Source organism: Lygodium microphyllum, chromosome 11, assembly GCF_053477565.2.
Source record: "Lygodium microphyllum isolate KBCC chromosome 11, Lygodium_microphyllum_v1.1.10, whole genome shotgun sequence".
NCBI classification, from domain to species: Eukaryota; Viridiplantae; Streptophyta; class Polypodiopsida; order Schizaeales; family Lygodiaceae; genus Lygodium; species Lygodium microphyllum.
In genome coordinates, this window is record NC_141145.1 from 1,149,591 (window position 1) to 1,174,501 (window position 24,911).

The window sequence follows — 24,911 nt, forward strand, 5'->3', positions numbered from 1 at the left end:
TTACTAGCTCTTTCCGACCACTGTCGATGAGCTCTCCATTGTTCTTGTGTAGGATTTTGTTCAGGCAATCATGTTTAGCTTTCAACCCCCGTACATAAATCCCAATAACATCTGCTAATTAAAAAGTTTCATATTTTGAACTTCCATAGAGCAAAGTTTTTGTTATCAAGCTTCCCTCCCATAATTTGAGTGATATTGTCAGTGCCTTGAGCATTTGTCATATTTGCAACTAAGATATTCAATTCTATATGTAATCTATAAGTGCTTAACTCCCTGTAGTTCATGAAAAGTTTTCTTACAGTTCAGGAATAGACTTCCTGCAGTTCAAAAACAGTTTTCCTATAGTTCAGGAACAGACTTCCTACAGTTCAAAAATAGTCTTCCTGTGCAGAGTTCAGGAACAGTTTTCTACAGTTCAAGAACAGTTTCCTGCAATTCATGACCAGTTTTCCCTGATACCCTACTTGCTATAAATTGTATTCCAGCAATAAAAAAACATAGTCAACTGAGCATAAACCAAGCTCAAATCAGTTCAAAACATTCTATGGTAGTAGCAAAAGATCCCAGAAACAAACTGTATCCACACAAGCATCAATAGATGCATAGAACTTATGTTGACATTCACTAGACTTTTCCACAATTGATGGCAGGCAAGCAGCCTATTATGACGAGCAGCATAAACTCTGTAATAATCAGGATATTCTTAGGTCAAAATTTATCCTTAAACCACCATAGACATGTCCCAATACATTGGGGATTCAATATGTGACCAAACAAGCATCAATGTTTGTACTGTAAGCAAGTAGCATTACTAAATACAACCAGTCCACTGCTATAACTAGCAATATTTTCTCTATTAAAACAAGAGTATTCAGACCTCAAAACAGTCCCAAAACATCTCATTTAGTTGCCACTCTATGCATGTATATCAAGTGAAGATGATAGGTATCCTTCTACAGACAGTAACCAGTCAATACCCCGGTATAACCAGCAACAAATCAGTCCAAAATTTGAACTTTCAGCACTCACAATATCCCAAAAAGCAACTACCACTCAAGTGGTATGATCCTGCAGTTCAGAAATAGACTTCCTGCAGTTCAGAAACAGTTTTCCTATAGTTCAGGATTAGACTTCCTACAGTTCAAAAATAGTCTTCCTATGCAGAGTTCAGGAACAGTTTTCTACAGTTCAAGAACAGTTTCTTACAGTTCATGACCAGTTTTCCCTGATACCCTACTTGCTATAAACTGTATTCTAGCAATAAAAAAACACAGTCAACTGAGCATAAACCAAGCTCAAATCAGTTCAAAACATTCTATGGTAGTAGCAAAAGATCCCAAAAACAAACTGTATCCACACAAGCATCAATAGATGCATAGAACTTATGTTGACATTCACTAGACTTTTCCACAATTGATGGCAGGCAAGCAGCCTATTATGACGAGCAGCATAAACTCTGTAATAATCAGGATATTCTTAGGTCAAAATTTATCCTTAAACCACCATAGACATGTCCCAATACATTGGGGATTCAATATGTGACCAAGCAAGCATCAATGTTTGTACTGTAAGCAAGTAGCAGTACTAAATACAACCAGTCCACTGCTATAACTAGCAATATTTTCTCTATTAAAACAAGAGTATTCAGACCTCAAAACAGTCCCAAAACATCTCATTTAGTTGCCACTCTATGCATGTATATCAAGTGAAGATGATAGGTATCCTTCTACAGACAGTAACCAGTCAATACCCCGGTATAACCAGCAACAAATCAGTCCAAAATTTGAACTTTCAGCACTCACAATATCCCAAAAAGCAACTACCACTCAAGTGGTATGATCCTGCAGTTCAAAAATAGACTTCCTGCAGTTCAGAAACAGTTTTCCTATAGTTCAGGATTAGACTTCCTACAGTTCAAAAATAGTCTTCCTATGCAGAGTTCAGGAACAGTTTTCTATAGTTCAAGAACAGTTTCCTGCAGTTCATGACCAGTTTTCCCTGATACCCTACTTGCTATAAACTGTATTCTAGCAATAAAAAAACACAGTCAACTGAGCATAAACCAAGCTCAAATCAGTTCAAAACATTCTATGGTAGTAGCAAAAGATCCCAAAAACAAACTGTATCCACACAAGCATCAATAGATGCATAGAACTTATGTTGACATTCACTAGACTTTTCCACAATTGATGGCAGGCAAGCAGCCTATTATGACGAGCAGCATAAACTCTGTAATAATCAGGATATTCTTAGGTCAAAATTTATCCTTAAACCACCATAGACATGTCCCAATACATTGGGGATTCAATATGTGACCAAACAAGCATCAATGTTTGTACTGTAAGCAAGTAGCAGTACTAAATACAACCAGTCCACTGCTATAACTAGAAATATTTTCTCTATTAAAACAAGAGTATTCAGACCTCAAAACAGTCCCAAAACATCTCATTTAGTTGCCACTCTATGCATGTATATCAAGTGAAGATGATAGGTATCCTTCTACAGACAGTAACCAGTCAATACCCCGGTATAACCAGCAATAAATCAGTCCAAAATTTGAACTTTCAACACTCACAATATCCCAAAAGAAACTACCACTCAAGTGGTATGATCCAAGCATTTTTCAATAGCAAATAAGCATCACAGATACTTCAACCTTGGAGGTAAATTGTTTCCAAATTCAGGATAGCAACCAATTCATTGTTTCCAACCTGCAAATAAGCTCCAAAACTGAGCATTTAACACTCCAATATCATGCTCAAATGCACGATAATAAGGGCATATACATTTTTAGGATAAAAGCCACCAATGCTCTGGAACCACCTATTGTTTACTGTAGTAAACAGTTTGTTTGCATAGGTCTGTGCTAAATATCTCAAAATCCGTGAAGAATTTGAAAAAACTTTCTTCTGCAAAGTTGTAGACCACGTTGAAATGGTTGAGTATTGCAAGCCGTTACTCCAAAATCAATTTCTGTAGCAAGATATGGCTTCTGTAAAAAAATGGGCTACAAGCACAGTCTCCTTTGATGACGTTTTTTTTTCAGATCTGATGTCTTGATGTCAAATGGCCACTACCAAGCCTTCAGGCTTCAGGCATTTAGGCTCTAATACCATGATGGAGATTCAAAGTGAGAGAGAGACAAAGACATGGAGCTATAACATAGAGTAGTGAACTGTCATTGTTCTCACTAAAGTCTAATCACACATAATTGAAAAACACACTAGGTCACTAATCGACCATACCACTAACTATGGTTGAGTCTAACCGACTTAGTTATTACACCACACATGTAGAGAGATAGCTAAGATGACAATTTTCTAGATAAGGTCGGTCATGTTAGTGATACTGATCACGAGCTTGATTCTCAACACTTATGAGGAGGCTTCAGCATGAGATACCAAGTGCCACACCTCTCAATCAACTTCAACTCCTACTCCATCACTATTCGCCAATTATCATGTTGTAAAGCCTCCTTCACGAAAGTGGACTCTCAATCCTACATGACACAAGTCATCAAATACTAATTAGTGTAAACAAACTCAATATGATATGCTTAGTTCCTCCAAGAATGCTACGAGCCATCATATGGCTACCAAACCTCAGGGACACCCTCAATCCCTACATCACAAAGAGTGTCACGATCTGAATGAGGATGAGGTTGGATCTCACCTCATCACTCTCCATCTCCTATAGTTTCTAGAAGGTCCACCATCAATGGGGGAGAAATTGATGAATCCGGGGTTGGAAACTGAGCTCCTCATCTGAAGAAGAGTCCTCAAGAGACACACGCTCTAGAGGAATAGTCGTTGGGGCCCAACTATCACTGGAATCTCCAAGAACAAGGTGTTCCTCACCCCTCTCTAGGTCTAGAACTTCCACAAAACCGAATATCCTAGCTCGTGTATACATCCCACTTAAGAAGATCATACAATTGGTAGCCTTGAGACTACGAGCTACACCCCACAAGCACCTGTCTTTTGGAAGATGCTTCAAATTTGTCATGATGTGTCTTCAGGATGTGAACATAGGCATCACACCCAAAAACCCTCAAATAAGAAACATATGGCATTGACCCAAAGTATGCCTCATATTGAGTCATACTAGCAACAATGGAAGTAGGGGAACAATTAAGGATGTAAACTATAGTAGCCACAACCTTAGCCCAGAGACACTGAGGTGTCTAATGATGCTCCATCATGGTACAAGCCATCTTGATTACACTACGATTCTTCCACTCCAAGATGTCATTCTCCTGAGAGGTGTTTGTATTCACAAAATCCTAGTGAATACCACGATCTACACAAAAATGTGCAAACTCATTAGAAACAAATTCTTCGCCCTTATTCAATCCTAAGGTCTTCAACTTCCAGCCCGATCAATCTCCTTAAAGAGCAACCAATCCTTAAAGTTGGAGAAAGCCTTCGGCTTCAGCTTTAAGAAATAAGCCCAAGTCATCCTACTGTAATCATTCACAATGAGCATGAAATACAAGCTCCCTCTAAGGGATTCTGTCCTCATTGGTCCTCAAAGATTGGTAGAAACAAGCTCCAAGGGTGTTAAAGGCCACCTCGAAGCATGCTAGGAACAACATCACAAGTCTACTTCCCACAGATGCAGGATACATGAGGTTGTTGGCTCACCACAATATTTGGCAAACCTCAAACAAGTTGTCCCTTTAATGTCTTCCAAAGGTAATCATAATTGAGGTGGCTAAACCAAGCACGTGAAAGACTGTGTTTGTGCGATAAGAAGAAGAGAAGTCAAGGTAGAAGAAGATCACAACGTTTCCTCATAACTTGAAGAAAAAACCTATCTCAATCCTCGATCAAGAATCCGAAAAGGATCCACATCAAATTGGACCAAAAGGCCAAGGGCACAAATCTTATGCACCAAAAGTAGATGGTACCCCAAAGCTAATACATAAAGGACCTCATATGTATGGGTACCACCACATCCATCTAGAATAAGATGCATGTTTCCCCGACCTTGTTGTATAGGAATAGACGAACAGTCACCAATGAGAATCCAGCCATGCAAAAGCCGCAAGTGAGCAACACCTATTGCTAAAGGAGTCATGTGTCGGGAGGCACCACTGTCAACAATCTGCAAAAATTATACGGCGCAACGAACAAAATCTGAGAAAGAGATAGAGAGTACACAACAGATAAGTGGAGAATTTAAAAAAAATATTTAGCTCCAAACAACTAATACAAAGATGGCTCTGTCTACCCGTGCACTTCCACTATGAAGCTTAGATGGCAATCTAGACAGAAGATAGGTGATGAGCTTAAGTCTAGTTGGAACAACTCTGATTGGGTGAAAGATGGATGATGGATAGTTGTGAAGGGGTTTAGCTTTTATAGCCTACGAAGGCAGTTATGTCGACCTGACTAACCTACCATATGAACCTCCACTAGTCGGCCAAGGAATATTCCCTTTACCGTCGGGCCAAGGGAGCTGCCTCGGACCCCTGCCAGGGGGCCGCTGGCTAAGGGGAAAATTCAGACCTTGGTAGAAACATGCCACTTGTTGCTTCATTGACAAGTGAGGAGCGTACTTTTGCAAGGTCATAACCCGAGAATAGTACCCTTCGAAGGTTATTCCTAGCTGCTTAAGGTAAAAGAAATCGTTCATCTTGAGTGTCTGATAGGCAAGGGGTAAGTAGTGATTTTGGACAGCCTCCTTAATCTGATTCCAGGTAATAGTAGGCTCAGAGACTAATTTGTCTCAACACCACTGTTTCCACCACAGTTTGGCTTCACATGTAAGCCTCAACCTTGCTATCATTTCTTGATTAGCAACACTTATGCCAGCAGCGGAGAAATAATCCTCCATCTACTCTATCCAAGTTTCAACATTAATGGCGACTTTCACTCCTTCACCATTAAATTCTGGCGGTTTTACTTTGCCTCGAGTTACTACCAGCTTAACTACTTCGTTTAACCCAAAGATTAGTGGTCACCTTTCTGCCATCCGATCACATAGACCTCATCTAACATACAAGTCAATATCCAGGCTCACGTATGGCTTCCCCTCATAATGGCGACCTTAAACTTTGAGCACCATGGATCATTACTGGCACCTTATGAGGGTGGAGCACTGAGCATATCTAACACAATCCACTCTTGAGTGTATGGGGCCGTCAACGCAACATCAAAAACCATCAAGGTCGAATCTTCAACCACCTCCAAGTGGAGGAAAGCAGGTGATGAGGGAGCAACCACCGCTCTGGAATCCTTTGAAGATTTCTCTTTCTTCTTCTTCTCCTTCTTCTCCTTGTCAGGGCAATCCTTCTTCTTGTGACCTATTTTGCCACAATGTGACAAATAGACTCCTTATCTTTGTCCTTCTTAGATTTTTCCTCCTTCTTCTTTTGGTTATTCCCCTTCTTCTAAGAGGACTGACCAACCAAGGCCTCAAATTCCGAAGCATTGATTCCTTTCAGTTGCTCCTCTTGGTCCAAGACCATAGAAACCAACTCTTCCCACCAAAGAGTCTCAGGCCGCCCTAAAGCAATCAAGGTGGAATAAAAACCATTGAAGCAGGTAGTAATTATGAAAGAAGAGTTATCGCCATGTCTTTAGAAGTGATCACGTTCCCTGCGTTTCCAACATGCATCTGAAGCTACCTCAACTTGTTGATATGTTCTCGCATAGAAGATGACTTGTTGACACTCATGGTCCGCACATGCACTTCCAAAGAAACTCGCTTCATGACCGTCATCCGATTGTACATCTGATCAAGCTCCAACCATATCTCTCAAGCCACCGTCAAATGCTCAATATGAGAGATAACAGTTGTAATACATGAAAGAAATAAAAGCAAGTGAATGCGAGCATTAAGTTTGTCCCAATGTGCCTGAGCCTTTTCCAACTCCACCTTATCACTAGAAGAGATTCTGGACTGGTCTCACGAAGAAGGACGATGGATAGCCTCCATAACAAGCTTCACCAAATCATAGGACTCCAGAATGGCAAGCATCATGACCCACTAGATGTGATAGTTCTCACCATCGAGCTTCTGATCTGATTAAGAGCCAGTAAGATGTGCACCTTCCGACCCATGATTGCTTGAAACTTTGTCTCAGTCTTAGAACACATCTTCACCTACAATGCCTGCACAATACACAAATAGCAGCCCCCTTTGACTGTGAAAATACAGCCTACTAGGGCTATGGTTTGTTCATCCTCCTCCTTTACCTGCTGAACGTGATGGAAATGTAAAATCTGCACTTAAAGGCCCAAAACACAGCCTTCTTCCTTCTCTAATAGCAAAAACCCACAATAGCTTCACAGCAAATCTTCTCCTTTCTCGCACACCCATGCTCACCTCAGCCTTGTTCTAATAGCCTCCTACTTGCACTTGAATGTTGAAAATGCAGCCTTGTGTCATGTTGAAATCTCCTCTTCAAATGGATCTACCCTAGGTCAATCCTTCAATGCTCTGATACCATGTCAAAGTGAAGCAATGCCAAAGTGAATGACCAAGACAAAGAGTGAACAAAGAGAGGAGAGAGAGAGAAAGAAACAATGAAATGCAAAAAATCTGCAATGAAGAATGCTGTATAAGGATACAGAATTATACACGGGTGCAAAGAGAATATTTGTGTATGTTTCCACCTTGAATATCTATCTCCATCAGCCCCAAGGGCAATCTCCACGGTCTACGGCTTGAAATCTATGAAAACAACTAACTAAGGCTAATGAAAATAGAGCCTATAAATAGGTTGGAAAAAATGCCCCAATAAATGCAAGTCGAGTGCATTAAATGCAATCGACTACAACAATCTGATTGTCTGCCACATGGCACCTGCGAGACTAGCCGACTTGCTACGTGGCATACTGCCTATCCAGAAGATATCACTCTCTGACAGGCTGATCTATCAAATGAATATTAGAAGTTCCTTTCTAAATAGTTATCTAGAGGAGGAAGTCTATATGGAGCAACCATCCAAATTTTCTTCTGCTAAGTGAAAAGATAGACTTTCATTTATGGAAATCTCTTTATGGGTTGAAGCAAGCACCAAATCTTAGGTTCAAAGGATGCATGAGTTCCTTCGAACTCATAGATACCATTCTACCCTTATGACCTGAGCTTATATGTATGCATTGTTTCAAAGGGAGTCAGCTATATCCTATTGTATGTTGACAACTTACTCCTCAATAGCTCAAATTCTATTTATTATCACAAAAATTAAGACCCATCTTAGCTCTACATTTGAGATGGCTAACCTCAATCAATTTTCTTACTATTTAGGGTGGATATGTCTCTTTCTGAGGGTCGGCCATATTTTTGTGTCACAACACAAGTACACTTTTCAATTGGTTGAACAATATTGCACAAATTAAACACATGGATGGCCATGCTTCTTAATCCCATTTTCCACTTATCTAAGAATATTCTTGATCAACCCTTCAATCAGCACACTAATAGATTTGTTATAAGGAAGCTTCTTTGGTTGATTCACACTAGGCCAAATTTAGCTTACTCAATTTGGTTAATCAAAATTTCGTTGCACCTAAGATGTTACATTGGATTGCAAGTTTGTGTGTTTTGAGATACCTTTGGTGTACCTATTCTTATGGCTTGACTTTTGGTCATAGTTTATGCTTGTAAGGCTATACAGATTCTGATTGGGCAAGAGATCCCAACAACTAGCATTCCCACAACGGCTACTTCTCTTCCTTAGTCACTAGTCCCATCTCTTGGTCGAGCTATAGACAAGAAATTATGGTAGCTTCCACGACCAAGACTAAGTATAGGACTCTATGATTGTGCCACCGAAGCCATCTACTTGGCAAGCTTACTGGTAGTACTTTACTTCCCATGTGTTGCTTCAATTGTCATCTACTGTGATAACCAAAGTGCGATTGTACTAGCTAGTAACCCCATCGTCACCCTACGGATAAGGCACATTATAGTATACTCTCACTTCACTGGAGAGCAAGTTAAGCTAGATACTATTCGCTTGGAGCTTATACTTCCACTAACAACTTTGCAAACATATTGACCAAGGTAATCAATTGACAAATTCTACAATATCTACTTCTTAGAATCAACTTGGTTACAATCCTTCTCTACTACTTACGAACGACAAGGAGAGGGTGACTTCTTCCAACTTTTCCTTCTATCCTGAGAGACCAACTTTTCTCTTGATGGTGACAATATATTCTCTATACATTGATTTGAATATTGTGTATCTCTCTTGTACTTTATCTTTCTCCTTTTGGGATATTGTTACTCAATATACCAAAAATTCATTGAAAAACATCACTTAAATCATAAATCTTTTCAAGACCAAATCAAAAGCCCTCCAACCAAAAAAAAAGTCCATTGTGTTTCCATCTACCTTTGCAAGACTTAATAGGTCATTGGATTGCCGACCCACACCCTTTATCTGATGCTCTGGTCTCTCTAAGGTGAACACTTGGGCTCCCTTGGCAAGATTATCATCACCTCTATAGTCTTGGTAGGTCACTAAGCAACCGATGTGCATTCTTTGCTCGATGCCCTAGCTACTTTGGGATTGAACGCCTTGGAAAAAGAAAAAAGAAAAAGAGCTTAAACTTATTTACAATCCTAAGAAGAGGTATTGAACTAGTTAATGAATTTAACATTTTTCTTTTTTCTTTTTTGAGCCTAATAAGAGGTATTGAACTAGTTAATGAATTTAACATTTTTGAGCCTAAGAAGAGGTATTGAACTAGTTAATGAATTTAACATTTTTCTTTCAACAAATACAATCCTAGAGAGTTTGTGTTCCACATGCAAACCTAATTTGGAAGGCTCTAAACTGTCTATAATTAGACAAGCTAACCTCCCATTTAGTTCATCTCATTTTTGCAAATTGCAAGTGCTAGAGCTTTACTTCCCACGCCCCGTTCATAAAGATCTTAGCTACAACTGCCCCACAATTCACCATCATCTAGCACCTATTCACAACCATCTATGCCCAAATTTCTCATTCTCCAACTATCACAACTATCCACTACTTTCCAATCCTTGCATTTATTGCCTAGTGACCCATAGAAGGCTGGGTTTACTATGCAAAAGGCCTCGCCTACAACTAACCGCACCTCCCCAAGCTGCATTTTGACTGCACAACTACCGCTTGTCATCATTTGATCACTTAAACGGGTGCATTTTGACTCTTATGACTACCAAGCCACTTTTGCTACTAGTACATTTGTTGATTTTCTCTCTCCTTTGAGTTTTGGGATCCATTATGGTACAATACATTCTTCAACTCATACACTTTGCCCCGATCCTCAAGACAAGGAGTTGGAGGGGTCATTATTCCTTCACTACACTGTTTGTTGCATGGGCATTATATTTATTCAGATTCATTCATTCCATTATTCTCTATGTTCATTTTTTCTAGGTTACCCTAACCATAACTACATTCTTTTATCAGTTTGTGCTCAATTGTGTTAGGGCATTTCTCCACACATTATGAGTGCGGTACTGCAATACTTGAGATGAACAGTTTTGAGTGGTATACTTAACTTGTTTCTTTTTTGTAATGCCAATGATCTCAGATCAGCCCCATTGCATAACCTTCTACCTATTTCCAGGCATACAAATGTGGTGGCCAAATTGTTCACACTAATATAACAATTGAACCCATGATTTTGTTTTGTGAATCCTGCTTATACTTCCCCAAAGGCTATTTCTATAAAGATTACAACGCACGTATCATCATGAGCAAGGATTTGAATAAAGCAGAATTTATCTCCGGCAGATAAAAATCATCTCAGATAAATGTGTTAGGACTACAAACCACATGGCAGTCCCATCAAAGCCCTTGTAAAGTTTCCACTTTTAATTTCTCTATAATTTCAGAGTGGTGATCCTTCCCTTCCTTGCTCTCTTTTGAATCTCTAGGTTCATTTGTTGGCAAGGCTCCAACGGCAGTATCAATAGAGCTGACCGAACTGCTTTGATAAAGCCCATCATGAGAGGTCCCTCTATTCAAGAATCTTTTGATTAAACCTCGTAAAAATGGCGCCATAGTGTCTGGCTCATGCTCATGAAAATACATCATACCTCCCATGCAAAGACAGAAAAGGGCCACCTGCAAAGGCACAACCTACTGTAAAAAATAGTAATGCAACCACTAAACTTTCGGTCAAGTGTGCTAGAAATAATCATGTTGCCAACAAGCCAGAGTCTGGACTGCTTGCAAAACGAAAAATGAAATACACCATACGCACTTCAGCATGCCTGATATTTGGTAGCAAATGCCTGTCCACCAAGATATACCACAGAGAGTCTGCTGCTCGTGGGAGTAAATAGAGTGCCAATTCTGCTCTCCGACTCTTCTTCTCTAGCAGAACAGACAAGGAAGCCAGAGCTCCGCCAAACCAGTAAAACAATTTGTGATCCTTGGTAACCACCTTCCTTTGTAAACATATATAACCCTGGCCCAACAAACATTGCCATTATCAGGTCATCTGAATCACTGGACATCAGGTCATTAAACCCTTGTGCATGTGGTTTAGTGAGATCTGTACTTGATAAATTCCCCCAAATACAGAGAGGAAGCATGTAGAACGAACTGCTCCTTTGAAAGCCATCCAAAATGTATGTACAGGAGCTTGTATAAACTGCAAAAGATGGGAGTAAAATGTACAACACATAAAAACTTTGTTTCTAATGACTACAGAACACAACATATCTAAAGAGAAACTTTTTCCATTCCTTCCCAAACAATGACATAACAATTATTGAGCCACTTAAAGCATAGCACAGGGAAGCACACGTGCACACAAAGGCATGCACAATCAAAGAGAAGGCTGCAAGATTCTAAGGGAAACTCGTCCATTACCTTCTGTAGATTCAAGATAACAAAAGGTACAAAGGTGAGTGACAAGTAGAGTGGAAATGTCTGCTTGAACGCAGAACGTGCCACTTTACTCGTTTGCCCCATGCAGGACAATGTCTCTGGGTGTATAGCTGAGCAAGGAATGAGTGCACAATCGGGACTCAGCTCAAAGGGGGCACCACCATTCCTGCTAGAAACAAAGTCAGACAAAGACACTGCATCAACAGGTCCCCCTCGGCAGCTTTCACGGACGGCCTTCAGCACAGGCTTAGGAATGGATGCAGTTTTGAGAATAAATTCTAGATACGACTTGGGCAATGTCTCAGGCCGCATTACATATGCATACATAACCTGAAAGAAAATTATGTCAACAGTTTACTCTGTCTAGCAAAAGGGAATGAAAAACCAGCACCACACATACCTGAGCACATGCAATAGCAAACAACAAGGTATCACCATGTCTCCAGTGACTACCCCAGAGATGAAACTTATTTTTCGCTTTTGCTGAATTGTACAAGCACTGCTCAAATAACGAAAATTTCAAAGAGAAGCTTTAACAAGATAATGTAGCCTATTCATCAAACCAAGAGAGAGACAGCTTGTTACCTGTGCAAGCCTAGCAAGAAGATAAAGAGCAAAAGTTCGCCTCCTGCTAGAATCATCCAACGCCAAAATGGAGAGGCCAGCAACAGCACCTGCAATGAACCTGCACATCCCCAAGGCCAGACAAGGCAATATAAACAATGTATTCAGCAAGAATAGATCCATACAGATCTCACTCCAAGCACATTATCACATACTCGTTTGATGATGTCTCCTTGTTTCTTAATCTTCGCATGATGCAATGCATTGCATGATAACCTCCCGTAAATCCACCAAATAGAAGACCAGTACGACAAGCTTCTTCCCTTATGATCAGATTCTTTTCTGATACGAGAACCTGAAATAGGATGTTTCATGTAGTTAGGTTCCCAGATACATAAGTAAACCCAGTCACATGCCATTACTGGCACCATAAACCATTTCACTAGTATGACCCATTATATTTATGCAGCTGAACGATACAAAAACCAAAAATAGGTACCATTTGAGGTCCATACTGATGAAGAATCAAATGTACGAGTTCCATAACAAGAAAGTCAATTATGTGATATCATCGTAAGTGCACACCAATATACACAATGTATACACTAAAGAAAGCAGCTACTTTTGCCAATAGTACCATGTAGCAATATATGCATGCACAGAGAGACAACAAAATGAACAAAATGTGTGTGGAAGCAGAAACAAAAAACTGGAACTGCAGAACTAAGAACTGTGAGCCTGTACATCAGCATCTGATCCAATTACAGATGTTGACCAACTTGGCAGCTGGTCGGAGCATAAATAGGGAAAGTGGACCAAAACAGGGTCCCATATATAGATCAGAAAATCTAAATATAGCCCATACATGGAGCTGGATCATAAATCTCAATGTCCCCTCTCACCTACATATCAAGTTAAGAGAATCCAAATGAGTCAAGGGGCTACATATGTAAATACAGAAGAAATAAGGGAAAAAACAATGGCTACTCCCAAATAAAGAAAAGAAACCACAATGGTTCTTTTTCTTCATTGAAGGGACCCTGTTCCATCAGCATGGCCTCGACTATGTACAAGGTGCTAATGTAGAGAGTAGTGTGAAGCCAATCACAAAGTTGTGCCTGGGAAAGTGAGTGACAGACAACCTGGCCAAAGTCTGTGATCTCCCCCAACTCCTCTTCAGCCTCCGACCATTCAGAAAAGGACAACATGCAAGGTGAAAGACTTGTGTTGTCCAATATTAAGACCAAGGTTTTCCATTGCACACATTTCTCCACGATCTATCCAACCAGCTACTAGCTGATAGAAGGGGAGAATGATGCTACAGAAGGAGAGAGCAGTGGACACAGCTGAAATGGAGGAGAGGGCCAGTGTCACAAGGATGTGTTTAGTCTGACAGAGACATGGAAGCTTTGACATTTGTGTCAGTATATGCATTCATTAGGTGCTGTTAGTGCATTTACAGCCAATTTTGTCATCATTATAGAGGCACATTGCCACATGGCAGCAGGTCATTATTGGCAGCCATCAAGTCAGCCATACTCTGCAGCCAATTGACCATTTTTCACAGGCAGCAGCTGGTCCGCCCTCTTGGGCAGCAGGTCAGCATATTCTCCTCTCTTTGCCTACATATTAAGCAGCTAGAGCAGTGCCTCTCATTCAGCCAGATTTCACCCTCTTCATCATTTTCAGTCTTCAGCATATCCCTCTCATTCTGAAACTCATTGATGCGCTCTGGCATTTATGTAGGGCCGGCTTGTTCTCAGTGCTGACCATCCCATGGGCTACCCATTGATGCCCTTTGTGCTCTAGTTTGGGGTTACTAGCTACACTAACTGTCACTTAGGAGGGTTACAACAATTAGCGCACCTACTACAGTTAGGGCTAGGGTTTCCTAGAAAGATTAGCACCAGTTAGTCCTTTTCTATGTAAAGACAATTTGTGCACTTTAGCACATCAAGGTTGACATTATTACCAGTGTGATTGATTGTACTTTGATTCGTTCAATTGACTACATTCATTCATCATTATGATTGAATTATTGTGCATCATTTCTCTCTCTCTCTCGCACCATTACTCCACACATGGGCCAAGACTTAGGTCGTTACTAATTTTCAGTCTTGTTCCTTCATCATTATTGTATTCTCCTCTCTCTCTCTCTCTCTCTCTCTCTCTCTCTCTCTCTCTCATCACAGCCTGTCCCTCGCGACTCAGCCTCCTACATGTTCACCCACCTAACCCACTTTTTCACCCTGCCTGACCCACTACATGACAAGCGACCTGCTGCCACCCACAGACCTGAAGGTCTTCCGTCACGCCTGCTCCACCTTCTGCCCCTAGACCCACCTGGCCTACCCCCCCACCCTGGACACGCCTGCTGCCCCCCACCTGCTCAGCATTGCTGGTTGTCCGAACACCATGGCATTCCAATGACTGTCTTGGAGCTAAACAAAAGCCTCCGGGGTACAATGGGGCCCCCCAAGCAAAGCCAGGTATCCCCAACATCAAATCGGCCAGATTTAGAGGCCTTTTTAGCAGTCGGCCAGTTGTAGAGGTGTTTGGCTATTTATAGCCACAGCCCACCCTTGGCTAATCACTTCTTCGTGCACATTTCAGCACACTTTGGCTCCCAAACACTCTCCGACATGGTGCTGCCATCATCTCAGCCTGATTTGGTACCCTCACTAACGCCTTGGGCTGCGTGTAGGGACTGATCAATCCACATTATTGTGTTCAGCATTCATCTTCAATCAGTGCAGTATTTCTTCCTTCATTTTCTGCTTTCTCTATCTCTTTCTCTCTCTATGTTCGTGTTCCTTCTTCCATTACACACTCTCAAATGGTATCATAGCCTAAGTGAGAGCACAAAGTACAGACTTCTTTGCAGAAGAGCATCCCCAAACATCAAACACAAGCCCAACACCTTGCATTTGCTGCAAACACAGCCATTTCTGGAGGCTTCTAGCAGAGGCAACACTCCCTAGTGGTGAATCATCAGCTAATTGATGCAACTGGCAGCTTTTCTCCCCCAGTCGGCAAGATTTATTGCTGCCACATCAGCATTTGCAGCCGATTTTCCTCTTCTGGAGGCAGTGGCACCTCTAGTTGCAGACAAAAGTATTTCTTTGTGTAGGCGACACATCTACATGATCTGTAGCTGATTGCCTTCTGACATTCCCAGTGTTTCCATCAAAACACAGCATTTCTAAGTGATTGTAGATTTGGAAGATGTCTTACCACTTTACAAGCTTTGATGACTCAGAGGAGGAGCTTTTGTCTCATCACTTTTCTAAGCAGAGATGTGATTATAGGGAGTTTCAACGGGTGGAGTCTCCTAGAACCTGTCCATCTTCTACTCATCTTTCACAGCGGGCCCCGTCTAAAATGAAGACTCCCTCTGATGTGAAGATGCCTTCTTTGATACCCTCTATTTACGTTTTTTTCCTTCCTTCCTTACCCAAAGAAGATAAACTCGACGGTGCCAACTACTCATTGTGGTCTTACAAGGTGAAGTGCATCCTCGACACCTTTGACCATTAGAAGCTCGTTTCCGAGTCTATTCCCCGCCCTCAAAAGGATCAGCTCAAGGTACCTCATTGGACCGTGCTACCTTGTGGGATTGGCTCAACTCTCGAGGTCCTTTCTATTTATGAGTGTTTAGGACTGTCCTAGTTCATGTTTGCAGGTTGAAGACCACAACAGACATGTGGCACAAGCTTTCATCTTTGTACTAGCACAAGACTTTTGCCCACAAGATTCCCTTGAGAAGAAATTGCGGATACTTAGTCTTGATGACTCTTCTTCTATGAAGGAGCACATCACGAAGATGGAGGACATGAGAGGTGAGCTTGCCTCTCTTAGACGGAAGATATCCTCTGAGGATATGGCTATGATCAGGTTGATGCAACAGTCCTCCTAGGTTCAATGTTTTCTACACCAGTCTCATCACATCAAGAACCCATGAGAGACACTTATGGGAGGAGCTTTCATCGCTGGTCTTGGAGTATGACGAGCAACTCAAAGAGGTAGCGGCCACTAGTTCTAGCTCCTCCAAGGCTTTTACTATAGGTACCAATGGCGGGAAGAAGAAAAAGGAGAAGGCCAAGGACAATAAGCAAGAGAACAAGAACGACAAGACGAAGGAAAAGAAGCCCAAGTACCCACATTGTGGAAAGGGCACTCACCCCGAGGAGAAGTGTTGGCAAAAGTACCCCCATTTGAAGCCAAAGGAAAAGGATTTGAAGGATTCAAAAGCCGCACCCGCCACGACAGAGTTTGTCTTCATGCATGTCTTTGCCGAGCAGGATACAGCCCTTGCTTTTTCCACTTAGGAGAAGCCGTGGCTCCTGGATAGTGAAGCTTCTTCTCACATGACCTTTCGGCAAGATTGGCTTCAAGACTTGACTTCCAAAGGGGGCACTGTCATCATTGGTGACAACTCTACGGTTCCAGTTTGTGGAGTAGGACCATTCCTCTATTACTAAATATGCAATCTTCCTCTGCCAAAGTTCTTTATGTACCTAAGTTGGGCTTTAACCTTTTGTCTATCTATGGTCTTATCCAACTAGATACGTGTGGTCTTCACCAAAGATGCAGTTACACTAGAGGATGAGTCTATAGGTGCCGCTCTTTGGACAAGCACACAAGAGGGTGGGCTTTATAAACTCATAGCTTTAGCCGCATGTTCTTCCCATGAGCTTGGGCTACTTTGGCATGCTTGGTATGGTCATTTGAACATGGATGCAATTCGACATGCTTCTCAATGAAAGGTGGTGGAGGGACTTCTAGACTTCCCTCATGTTCACACCCTTTGCCCTAGCTACTTGAGGAGCAAGCAACATCAGCAACCACATCCACATGTTGCCACTCGAAGGGTTTCTATACCGCTTGAGTTGGTTCACACCCACCTTTTGCAAACCTATGGGCATGGCCTCCCTTGGGAAGGCCGAGTGCTTGATATTGATGGTTGATGACTTCAATCGTTATGTGTGGCCATACTTCCTGGAGTACAAGAGCGAGGCGCACTCCTATTTCTGCGAGTAGGCGTTTGCTGAGAAGCAAACGACCTTCAAAGTTCATGGTGTTTGAGCTGATCATAGTGGCAAGTTTATTTCTCACCTCTTTTCTCAGTTTTGCAAGGACCATGGCATTCAAGTGGAGTATGCCCATCCGGACACACCATCCAAGAATGGTGTGATGGAGCATATGAATCAAACCATGCTAGAGATGGCTCGATAAATGGAGCATCGAGGATTACCTCATTCCCTTTGGGGTGAGGCGGTGGCGACTGTGGTTCACATCCACAACCGTTCTCCTGCCTCCACTTTGCAAGGTTCACATCCACAATCGTTCTCCTACCTCCGCTTTGCAAGACATGACTCCATATGAGGCTTTCTTCGGACGAAAGCCTTCCATGACTCACTTTCGCATCTTTGGGTGCGATGCATTTGTCCATGTGGACGAGAAAAAGGAGAAATACCAAGCTCGACTCTAAGTCAAGAAAGCTCTTTTCGTGGGGTACAATACTACCATGAAGGGATATTGGCTCCCACGATGCGGAAGATTGAGGTGAGCAAGAATGTGATCTTCGGCAAGGCTGCGGCCTCCCAAGATTTGATTGATGGTCCCACAAGTTTTACTAGATATTATTGGGATACGATAGCAATGAGATGTGGAAGGCATTCCGGGATCCCAAGCCCATACATCCATCATCTTCCCATATATGTGGCATGCATATACTATCTCATTATACCAAGTATATGGGTAGCCCTGTTGCCCCAATTACCAAAGGATAAACCCACGTCATCCACCTTCTTCAGCACCACGAGGATTCGCGACCCCATCGATAGGCTCCAAAACGATCACGTCCAAGACCTCAATGGATTGGTAGCAGAGCATCTATCACATGCCAAAGACATCCTAGCACCCCTTCTAGCCCGCAAATTCAACAAGGCCCTATGTGAAAGCTTCCATCCTAGCTGGTCAACTAATACTATACTACCAACCCTGAAACCTAGAGATCCCCGGGTTCCTACAAAACTATAGGATGGTCATGGTTGGCTATTTATGAATTGATACTAGAGAATGAGTTGAGCCAATGGGCAGAGAAGCACCAACTCCAAGCATGTGGACAAGCAAGATTTAGGAGGGGTTACTCCACTCTTGATCATATCCTCACATTCTGAGCCATCATTGAGAAGAGCACAGTACAAGGAGGTGGGTATACTGCTACTTTTGTTGGAAATGGAGAAAAAGAGAGAAAGTGAACACAAGACAATGAGCAAGAGTGGGCAGCAATTCCACATTCAAAAGATGCAAGTGCTAGAATGATTGAGTGAAAGTACAATAGGTCTTAAGTAAGTTAGACATATCCCTAACTCAACTAAAGTTCATTTAATGCTAAAAGTGGTGGCACAGCTTATTAACGTAGTTGTGTTCACACTACAAATCAACTAACTAAAACATTGGGCACTACCCATAGAATTGGCAAATTCTCTAACACCCCCTGCAACGCCAATGTGGTAGAAGTACAAAAAGATCAATCACCAAAGGGTAGCAAGTTCAAGGACTTTCGAAAAGCCTCAAACTTCTCACAAGGAAGTGCTTTGGTGAAAATGTCTGCAACATTCTCTTATGCAGGGACATACATCAAACTGATCTCTCCTACATAGCATCCCTCTTTGGCACAATGGTAATGTCTCTCAAATGTATTTCATGTGAGCATGAAACACATGATTCCTTAACATTGTAAGCAGCACTCTAACTATCAAAAAGAATGGGTGCATGACCCTCCAAAGAAATCTATAATTCAACCAACAATCTATGCAGCCATACGCATTCCATTGTTACAGTGAAGACTGCCCGGTACTCAGTCTCACAAGATGAGGTAGCCATTGTAGACTATTTCTTACTTAGCCATGAAATGTATCAACGGCCCAAAAAGAAACTGTCACTAATAGACTGTCTGGTGTTTGTATCACCAGCCCAATCTGAATCATTGTAAGCCTGTAAATGCAAGTTCCCCCTCCTCTCCCCCCGAGAAATAATAATGAATGTGACGGAGTACCTTCCAAATATCTGAAGATCCGCTTAACAACTTGCCAATGTATGGTCCATGGGATTGCATATACTGCACATATTGATTCAATTCATTATGATTTGTTTTTGTAGTGTTTATCACTTGGGTATTCTCTATCTTCTCTTCCATCTCCTATCTCTACTTCCTTCTACTTCTGATCCCCGGTGGATTCGACCTTTCGACAAAAACCCCTCTAACAACGTACTGGACGTAATGTATGGTATGTATTTGTACGTTGTTCTGTACATATAAAATTTTTGTATACATAAAAATATGTACCAATTTTAAAAATATCAATATAAATGGCATTTCATATCAAAATAAACATAAAAATATCCAAATACATTTTAAATTGTGAGAGACCTACAAGACAATCTAATAAGGCCTTTGCTAATACGCATTTGATTAGTAATCACAAAACCCTTGCCGCACGTTATAAAACTTGTTACTTCAAAAATCAAACATCAGATACCAAAACCAGTTTTCAATCAGAGATCAATCTTCAATCACCAATCACCACTCTTAGCTTTATATAAACTAATGAATCAGTGTTTACACAACAAAAGTTTCGACTCTCATCCATGTTAAAAGGCTGCAAATGCATCAAAAAAAACTGAATACAATGCACATACTACATAGCAAGCTGCAACACTACATTATAGAAATGTCCTCAAAAGGCCCATAAGGGCTAGTCGAGAGTCTAGACTCCACAATGAAACGTGATCTAAGAGTCAAAACTCCTCATCAGATGTTGATGATGATGATGCACCAGAAGAGAGCAAGTCCCGATCTGTCAGGACATTGCCCTCGTCGTCATACTCAAGCTCTGCTATCACAAGCACATGTGATGATGTGAAAGATGTGAGAGACTCGGAAGGGAGCGAGAGAGAGAGAAGATTAATCATGTAGTACATTGGCCGCTCGCAGTTAAGAGAGAGAAAGTACAGTACGAGACAGAGATGCATCATGAGAGACCAAGGCCATAAGCGAGAGAGAGCATGAGAATTACCTGGTTGCAATGTGCACAGACAGAGCGAAACAAAGTGCTACAGGCGAAATTCTGAAATAAGCCCAAATTAGTACCTTGAAGGTCAAAAAGAGATTTTCAAAAAAAATAAATGTACGAATCCGTACAGTACGATCCGTATGGTACGAATCGATCCGTATGTATGTACGGTTGCAACCTTGGTGGGATCTAACTCCTCCTACATGCCCTATATCCAATGTACATTCTTCATGTGTGGATCATACACACAATAGCTTTTACTTTTCAAACTATAGCCAATAAAAATGCATTTTACAACCTTATCATTGAGCTTCCCATGACACTCTTTTGGAACATGCATATAGGCTATGCAATCAAATACCCAAAAGTAGCAACTTTGGGTTTCTTGCCATTCTAAGCTTCAAATGGTGTGATTGTCTTCAAAGCCTTAGTAGGTGTACGATTCAACACATGATTAGCACACTGAAGCCCTTATAACCAAAATTTATGAGGCAATTCCTTGCTTTTCAATATACAATCCATGAGAATGTGATTCTTCCTTTTGGCAACTCCATTTTGGTGAGGAGTCATTCTAACAGTGGCTTGATGTGTAATACCAAGATACAACATATATGTCTCAAGACTAAAATGCACAAGACATGTACTCCCCCCCTCTATTTGTGCTAAGTGTCTACACTTTTAAACCAGTTTTAGTCTCAAGCTTTGACACGAGATGTTTAAAATGTATGAATACATCAAATTTAGCCTTCAGCCCATACACCCATGTATACCTCGAGTAGTCACCAATAAATGTAGCGAAGTAACGATGATCCCCAAGTGCACATGCTCTCATGGAACCACAAACATCAAAGTGAATAAGCTACATTTTTTGGACAGCATGCACTACACCATCCTTTTTTATGGCAAACATGTCGTACCCGAAATACATCAAACTCTAAAGGGTCATCAAACTCCCAATGCTCATATGTCCATAACAAGCATGCCAAAGCTCCACATTCTACATAGCAAACGTGAGACTAGTGACTGCCATAGCATCGTGAGACTGTTGGTCATAAGTGTCTAACAAAAATAAACCCTTATACAGGGTGCCAGCTATCTTGAGTGCATAGTCCATCTCTCTATCTCTAATAATATATTTGTCATCCTCAAAGATGACTTAAAGCCATGCTTATTGAAAGCAAAGATAGACAACCAATTCTTTATAATGCCAAGCACAAATAAGACATCTAGAAGCATGAAATCAGAACCATCTACAACAGTAATAGTGACTATCCCAATGCCACATACATCATCGTTGATGTTGTTCGCACATGTGATACACTTCCCAACTGGGACTGAATGCAAAGAGGTAAATAAGCACTTCCTAAATGTGATGTGCTTTGATGCACCACTATCAAAATACCATGTTTGCTGTGTTTCAGCAACATTAAATACTGAATCAGCCATAGAAAAATCATAACTGCATGTGAGAAATGCATAATCCTCCTCCACAAAGTTGGCTAAAGCATCACCGTTTGCTGATTTATTGGCTAATATCTCTTGGACAGCCAAACACGAGTCTTTTTTCTTCTCTTTGGCCGATCTCTTTCTGCATTCATCAATATAGTGACCGGACTTCTTGCAATAATGGGATTTTTTCTTCTTTTTAGATTTTTCTAAGTCTTGGACAGCCTTGTTTGATGGCTATCTACCATCACCCTTTTGTTGATTTTTTGCATTTTGCCCAACTTTTCCTTTGCCTTTCAACTTGGCATAAGCCACATCACTTGAACATAATGCAACATTCTTTGGAGTCTATTCCTCTTGCAACAAGAGGCCTTCCAACTCCACAAATGTAAGGGGCTGTCTCCCCCTCAAAGACAAATCAAAGAGGGGTGAAAACCAAGATATGACTCTAGAAGACAGTTCAATGTGATATTCACCAATTCAGCATCCTGAATAATCTCATCAATATTAAATAGCTACTTATGCAAATCCTGTATATGAGTAAGGTGAGATTTGAATATTTTGTGCTTGCTATGATTTGATATAAATCAAATTATTCACCACCCTTGTCTGGAAGGAAGGTTGGTTCCAAGTCCACTCATTTAGGCCACTTTGGTCTTATTGTCCTTTGTCCGTATATTTAGGTCGTGACCATCTTTTTGACTCACAACACCACCCGAGAGTATTTGTGGGGTTTCTTTAGGGTTACACCACCCAAAAGTACTTTTACCCTTTAGGGTTTCTTGCCTATTTATAGTCACATCTGTTATTCAGTCATCACTTCTTGTCTTCTCACTTCTACCACCCTCATTGCAGGAGCACGTGGAGGGGATGATCATTGTATTCAGTTTTCATCTAGTATTCAGCCAAGTTCTCTTTTCACTGCCTTCATCATTTCTCCTTGCTCGAGTGTTCCTCTCCATCTCTCCTAGAGATATTGTATACTTGCCATTGAAACTCCTAGCTGCAAGTGCATTAGCAAAGCCAACTACATTTTGGACAATTTCTCAAGATGAGCTCATGCTTTGAGGAACGGACATGAGCAAACCCCCGAGTCAACTCCGAGTTAACAGAACATAATTGAAAAAGGATCCTATTTCAAGGAACTGGTATCAGGACACAACATAAAGTGAGGCTTCGAACGTGTACCCTCAAGTCCAGGATGGAGCGATAGGATTTGTTCCTTGCAAGCTTGAAAGCTCTGAGAAGAATCCCGATGCCAACTCGGACACCGTACGCCAAGAGGAAGCTCCGGCAGAGGCTCCCAATGGAATTGGCAACGCAAGAATCAGAATGCTGGCAGAGGTGGTGCCTCCCACTGAAAAACGAAGAGTACCGATCGTCCCTGCCATGGCTGTGATGGTGGAGTTCACTTATGGCTTCCCGCAAGCTAGCCTCTGCCTCTCGCAGTCTCCTGAGGGCGGCCTCCTTCTCCAGGGACGCAAGGGCAGCTCTCTGCTGAGCCAATGATGATGAGAATCCCTGCTGCGGCTTCGCTTTGTGGCTCGGGGCTGTCATGCTGTGCAGCAGAAGCCCCCAAATTTGGCCTGTCCTCCTTTTTATATTTGGAAGAGCCGGCCAAAAATATTAGAAGGGAGAGTGGGCTTATTGAGCCATGGCCGACCAGGAAAAGGCAATGCAGGAAAGGAGGCATCTAATTTTGTATCGTCGGTGCTCCATTTCTTCTCTTTTCTTGTTTGCTTTGATTAAAAAAATGAGCGCCAATCATAATTCCTGAAAGGCTCCACAACGGCTAATCCTATTTCTTCTCTTTTATTGTTCGCTTTGAAAAATATGAGCACCAATCATAATACCTTAAAGGCTCCACAAAGGCTATCCTATTTCTTCTTTCTTTTCGATGTCTTAGGAAGAAATTCGTTGGCCTTCATCACAATCTCTTCATCCTTGACTAGCATTCCTTGCGCAAGCAACAATGCTACCACAGGAGGCTGTCAAGAAGTGGCCTTGTGTCTTTTTTTCCTCTCTCTTTCTCTCCTCTTTTTTTTACCTCTCGCTCTCCCCCCTCTTTTTTTCTTTTCTTCTCTCTTCTTTCTTTTTTTTTTGCACAAACGACAAGTTGTATTAGTAGAAGTAAAAGTAAAAGAGGAGTATTACAAAATGTGGACCTGAGCAAGAGTCCACCCACCTAGACTTAGCAAGCTAACTTCTATTTACATTGGCTTAGCTTTTCATTTCTTGACTTGATTCTCCATTACATCAAGGGTGTTTGCAGTAGGCTTTTTATACATTGCAATAAACCATGCTTCTCTATGCTCCATTTTCTTTCTCTTTTCTTCATAAATGAGGAACTTCTTCATCTCGATGCCCAGTCCTTCGTACAAGTCTTCCTTTTTCTTCTTTTGAACTGAGCGATGCTTGTTGCAATCTTTAGCCAGTTATTTTCTTTGAGTCTTGGCCTGAAACAAAAACTCCTCTTTAAAACTATGCATTGGATCCACATTGAGCTGTTCAAATAATTTTTTATTCTGAGAAATCGATATCTGCCACAGAAATAAACTGCACAGCCAAATCCAAGTGATAGGATGCACTCCATAAATTTCACCAAGAATTAATTCTTTCCATGATATGGTTTAGGGATGAAAAGGGGAAATCATTTTGAGGGGTAAGATTAGGAACCCCTTGCCAATGTGGAGATGGGTCAAAATGATGCATTTGACACACTGATCAAGGCTAATTCAAGGCATTTCGATTAAATTGATACGAAAAGAAAAGATGGGGGATGGTTTCCTCTTCTTTGTGACACTGAGGGCATAAACGTGTACCAATGCCTAACTTTTTAGCTCTGGAGCATGTCTAGACAACTTTCATGTGAATCAGCCATAATAGGATGGATGCTAGAAATCCATATCATAACGAATGTGTAATTCCATTGAAGATGATTCCAATTGATGTGTTTATATTATTTACTAGTT

At 41.3% G+C, this 24,911-nt stretch overlaps 1 protein-coding gene across 2 annotated transcripts; it reads right to left on the reverse strand.

Moving 5' to 3' along the window:
* Positions 1-10,481: 10,481 nt before the first annotated feature.
* Positions 10,482-23,657, reverse strand: LOC148028481 (uncharacterized). Of its 2 annotated transcripts, XM_087688789.1 has the most exons (8): positions 23,128-23,655; positions 12,628-12,767; positions 12,434-12,533; positions 12,249-12,347; positions 11,831-12,178; positions 11,517-11,609; positions 11,217-11,423; positions 10,484-11,077 (listed from the first exon to the last, which is right to left on the reverse strand). In XM_087688789.1, exons 1-8 carry the CDS (start codon positions 23,494-23,496, stop codon positions 10,799-10,801), a joined length of 1,635 nt encoding a protein of 544 aa, XP_087544915.1. In that variant the 5' UTR covers positions 23,497-23,655; the 3' UTR covers positions 10,484-10,798. The 2 variants fall into 2 exon arrangements, with proteins under 2 accessions (XP_087544916.1, XP_087544915.1); XM_087688790.1 differs by lacking the exon at positions 11,831-12,178 and having other exon boundaries at positions 10,482-11,077; positions 23,128-23,657.
* Between the last annotated feature and the right edge of the window lie 1,254 nt (positions 23,658-24,911).

What these genes read in the sequence shown, in the direction of transcription:
- LOC148028481 (XM_087688789.1), bottom strand. Translation starts at nt 23,496, where the DNA reads ATGACAGCCCCGAGCCACAAAGCGAAGCCGCAGCAGGGATTCTCATCA. An exon ending in TTCTTGCTAGGCTTGCACAG is followed by an intron (nt 12,348 to 12,433) that starts GTAACAAGCTGT and finishes TTATTTGAGCAG; the next exon opens with TGCTTGTACAATTCAGCAAA. An exon ending in TTGCTATTGCATGTGCTCAG is followed by an intron (nt 12,179 to 12,248) that starts GTATGTGTGGTG and finishes ATTTTCTTTCAG; the next exon opens with GTTATGTATGCATATGTAAT.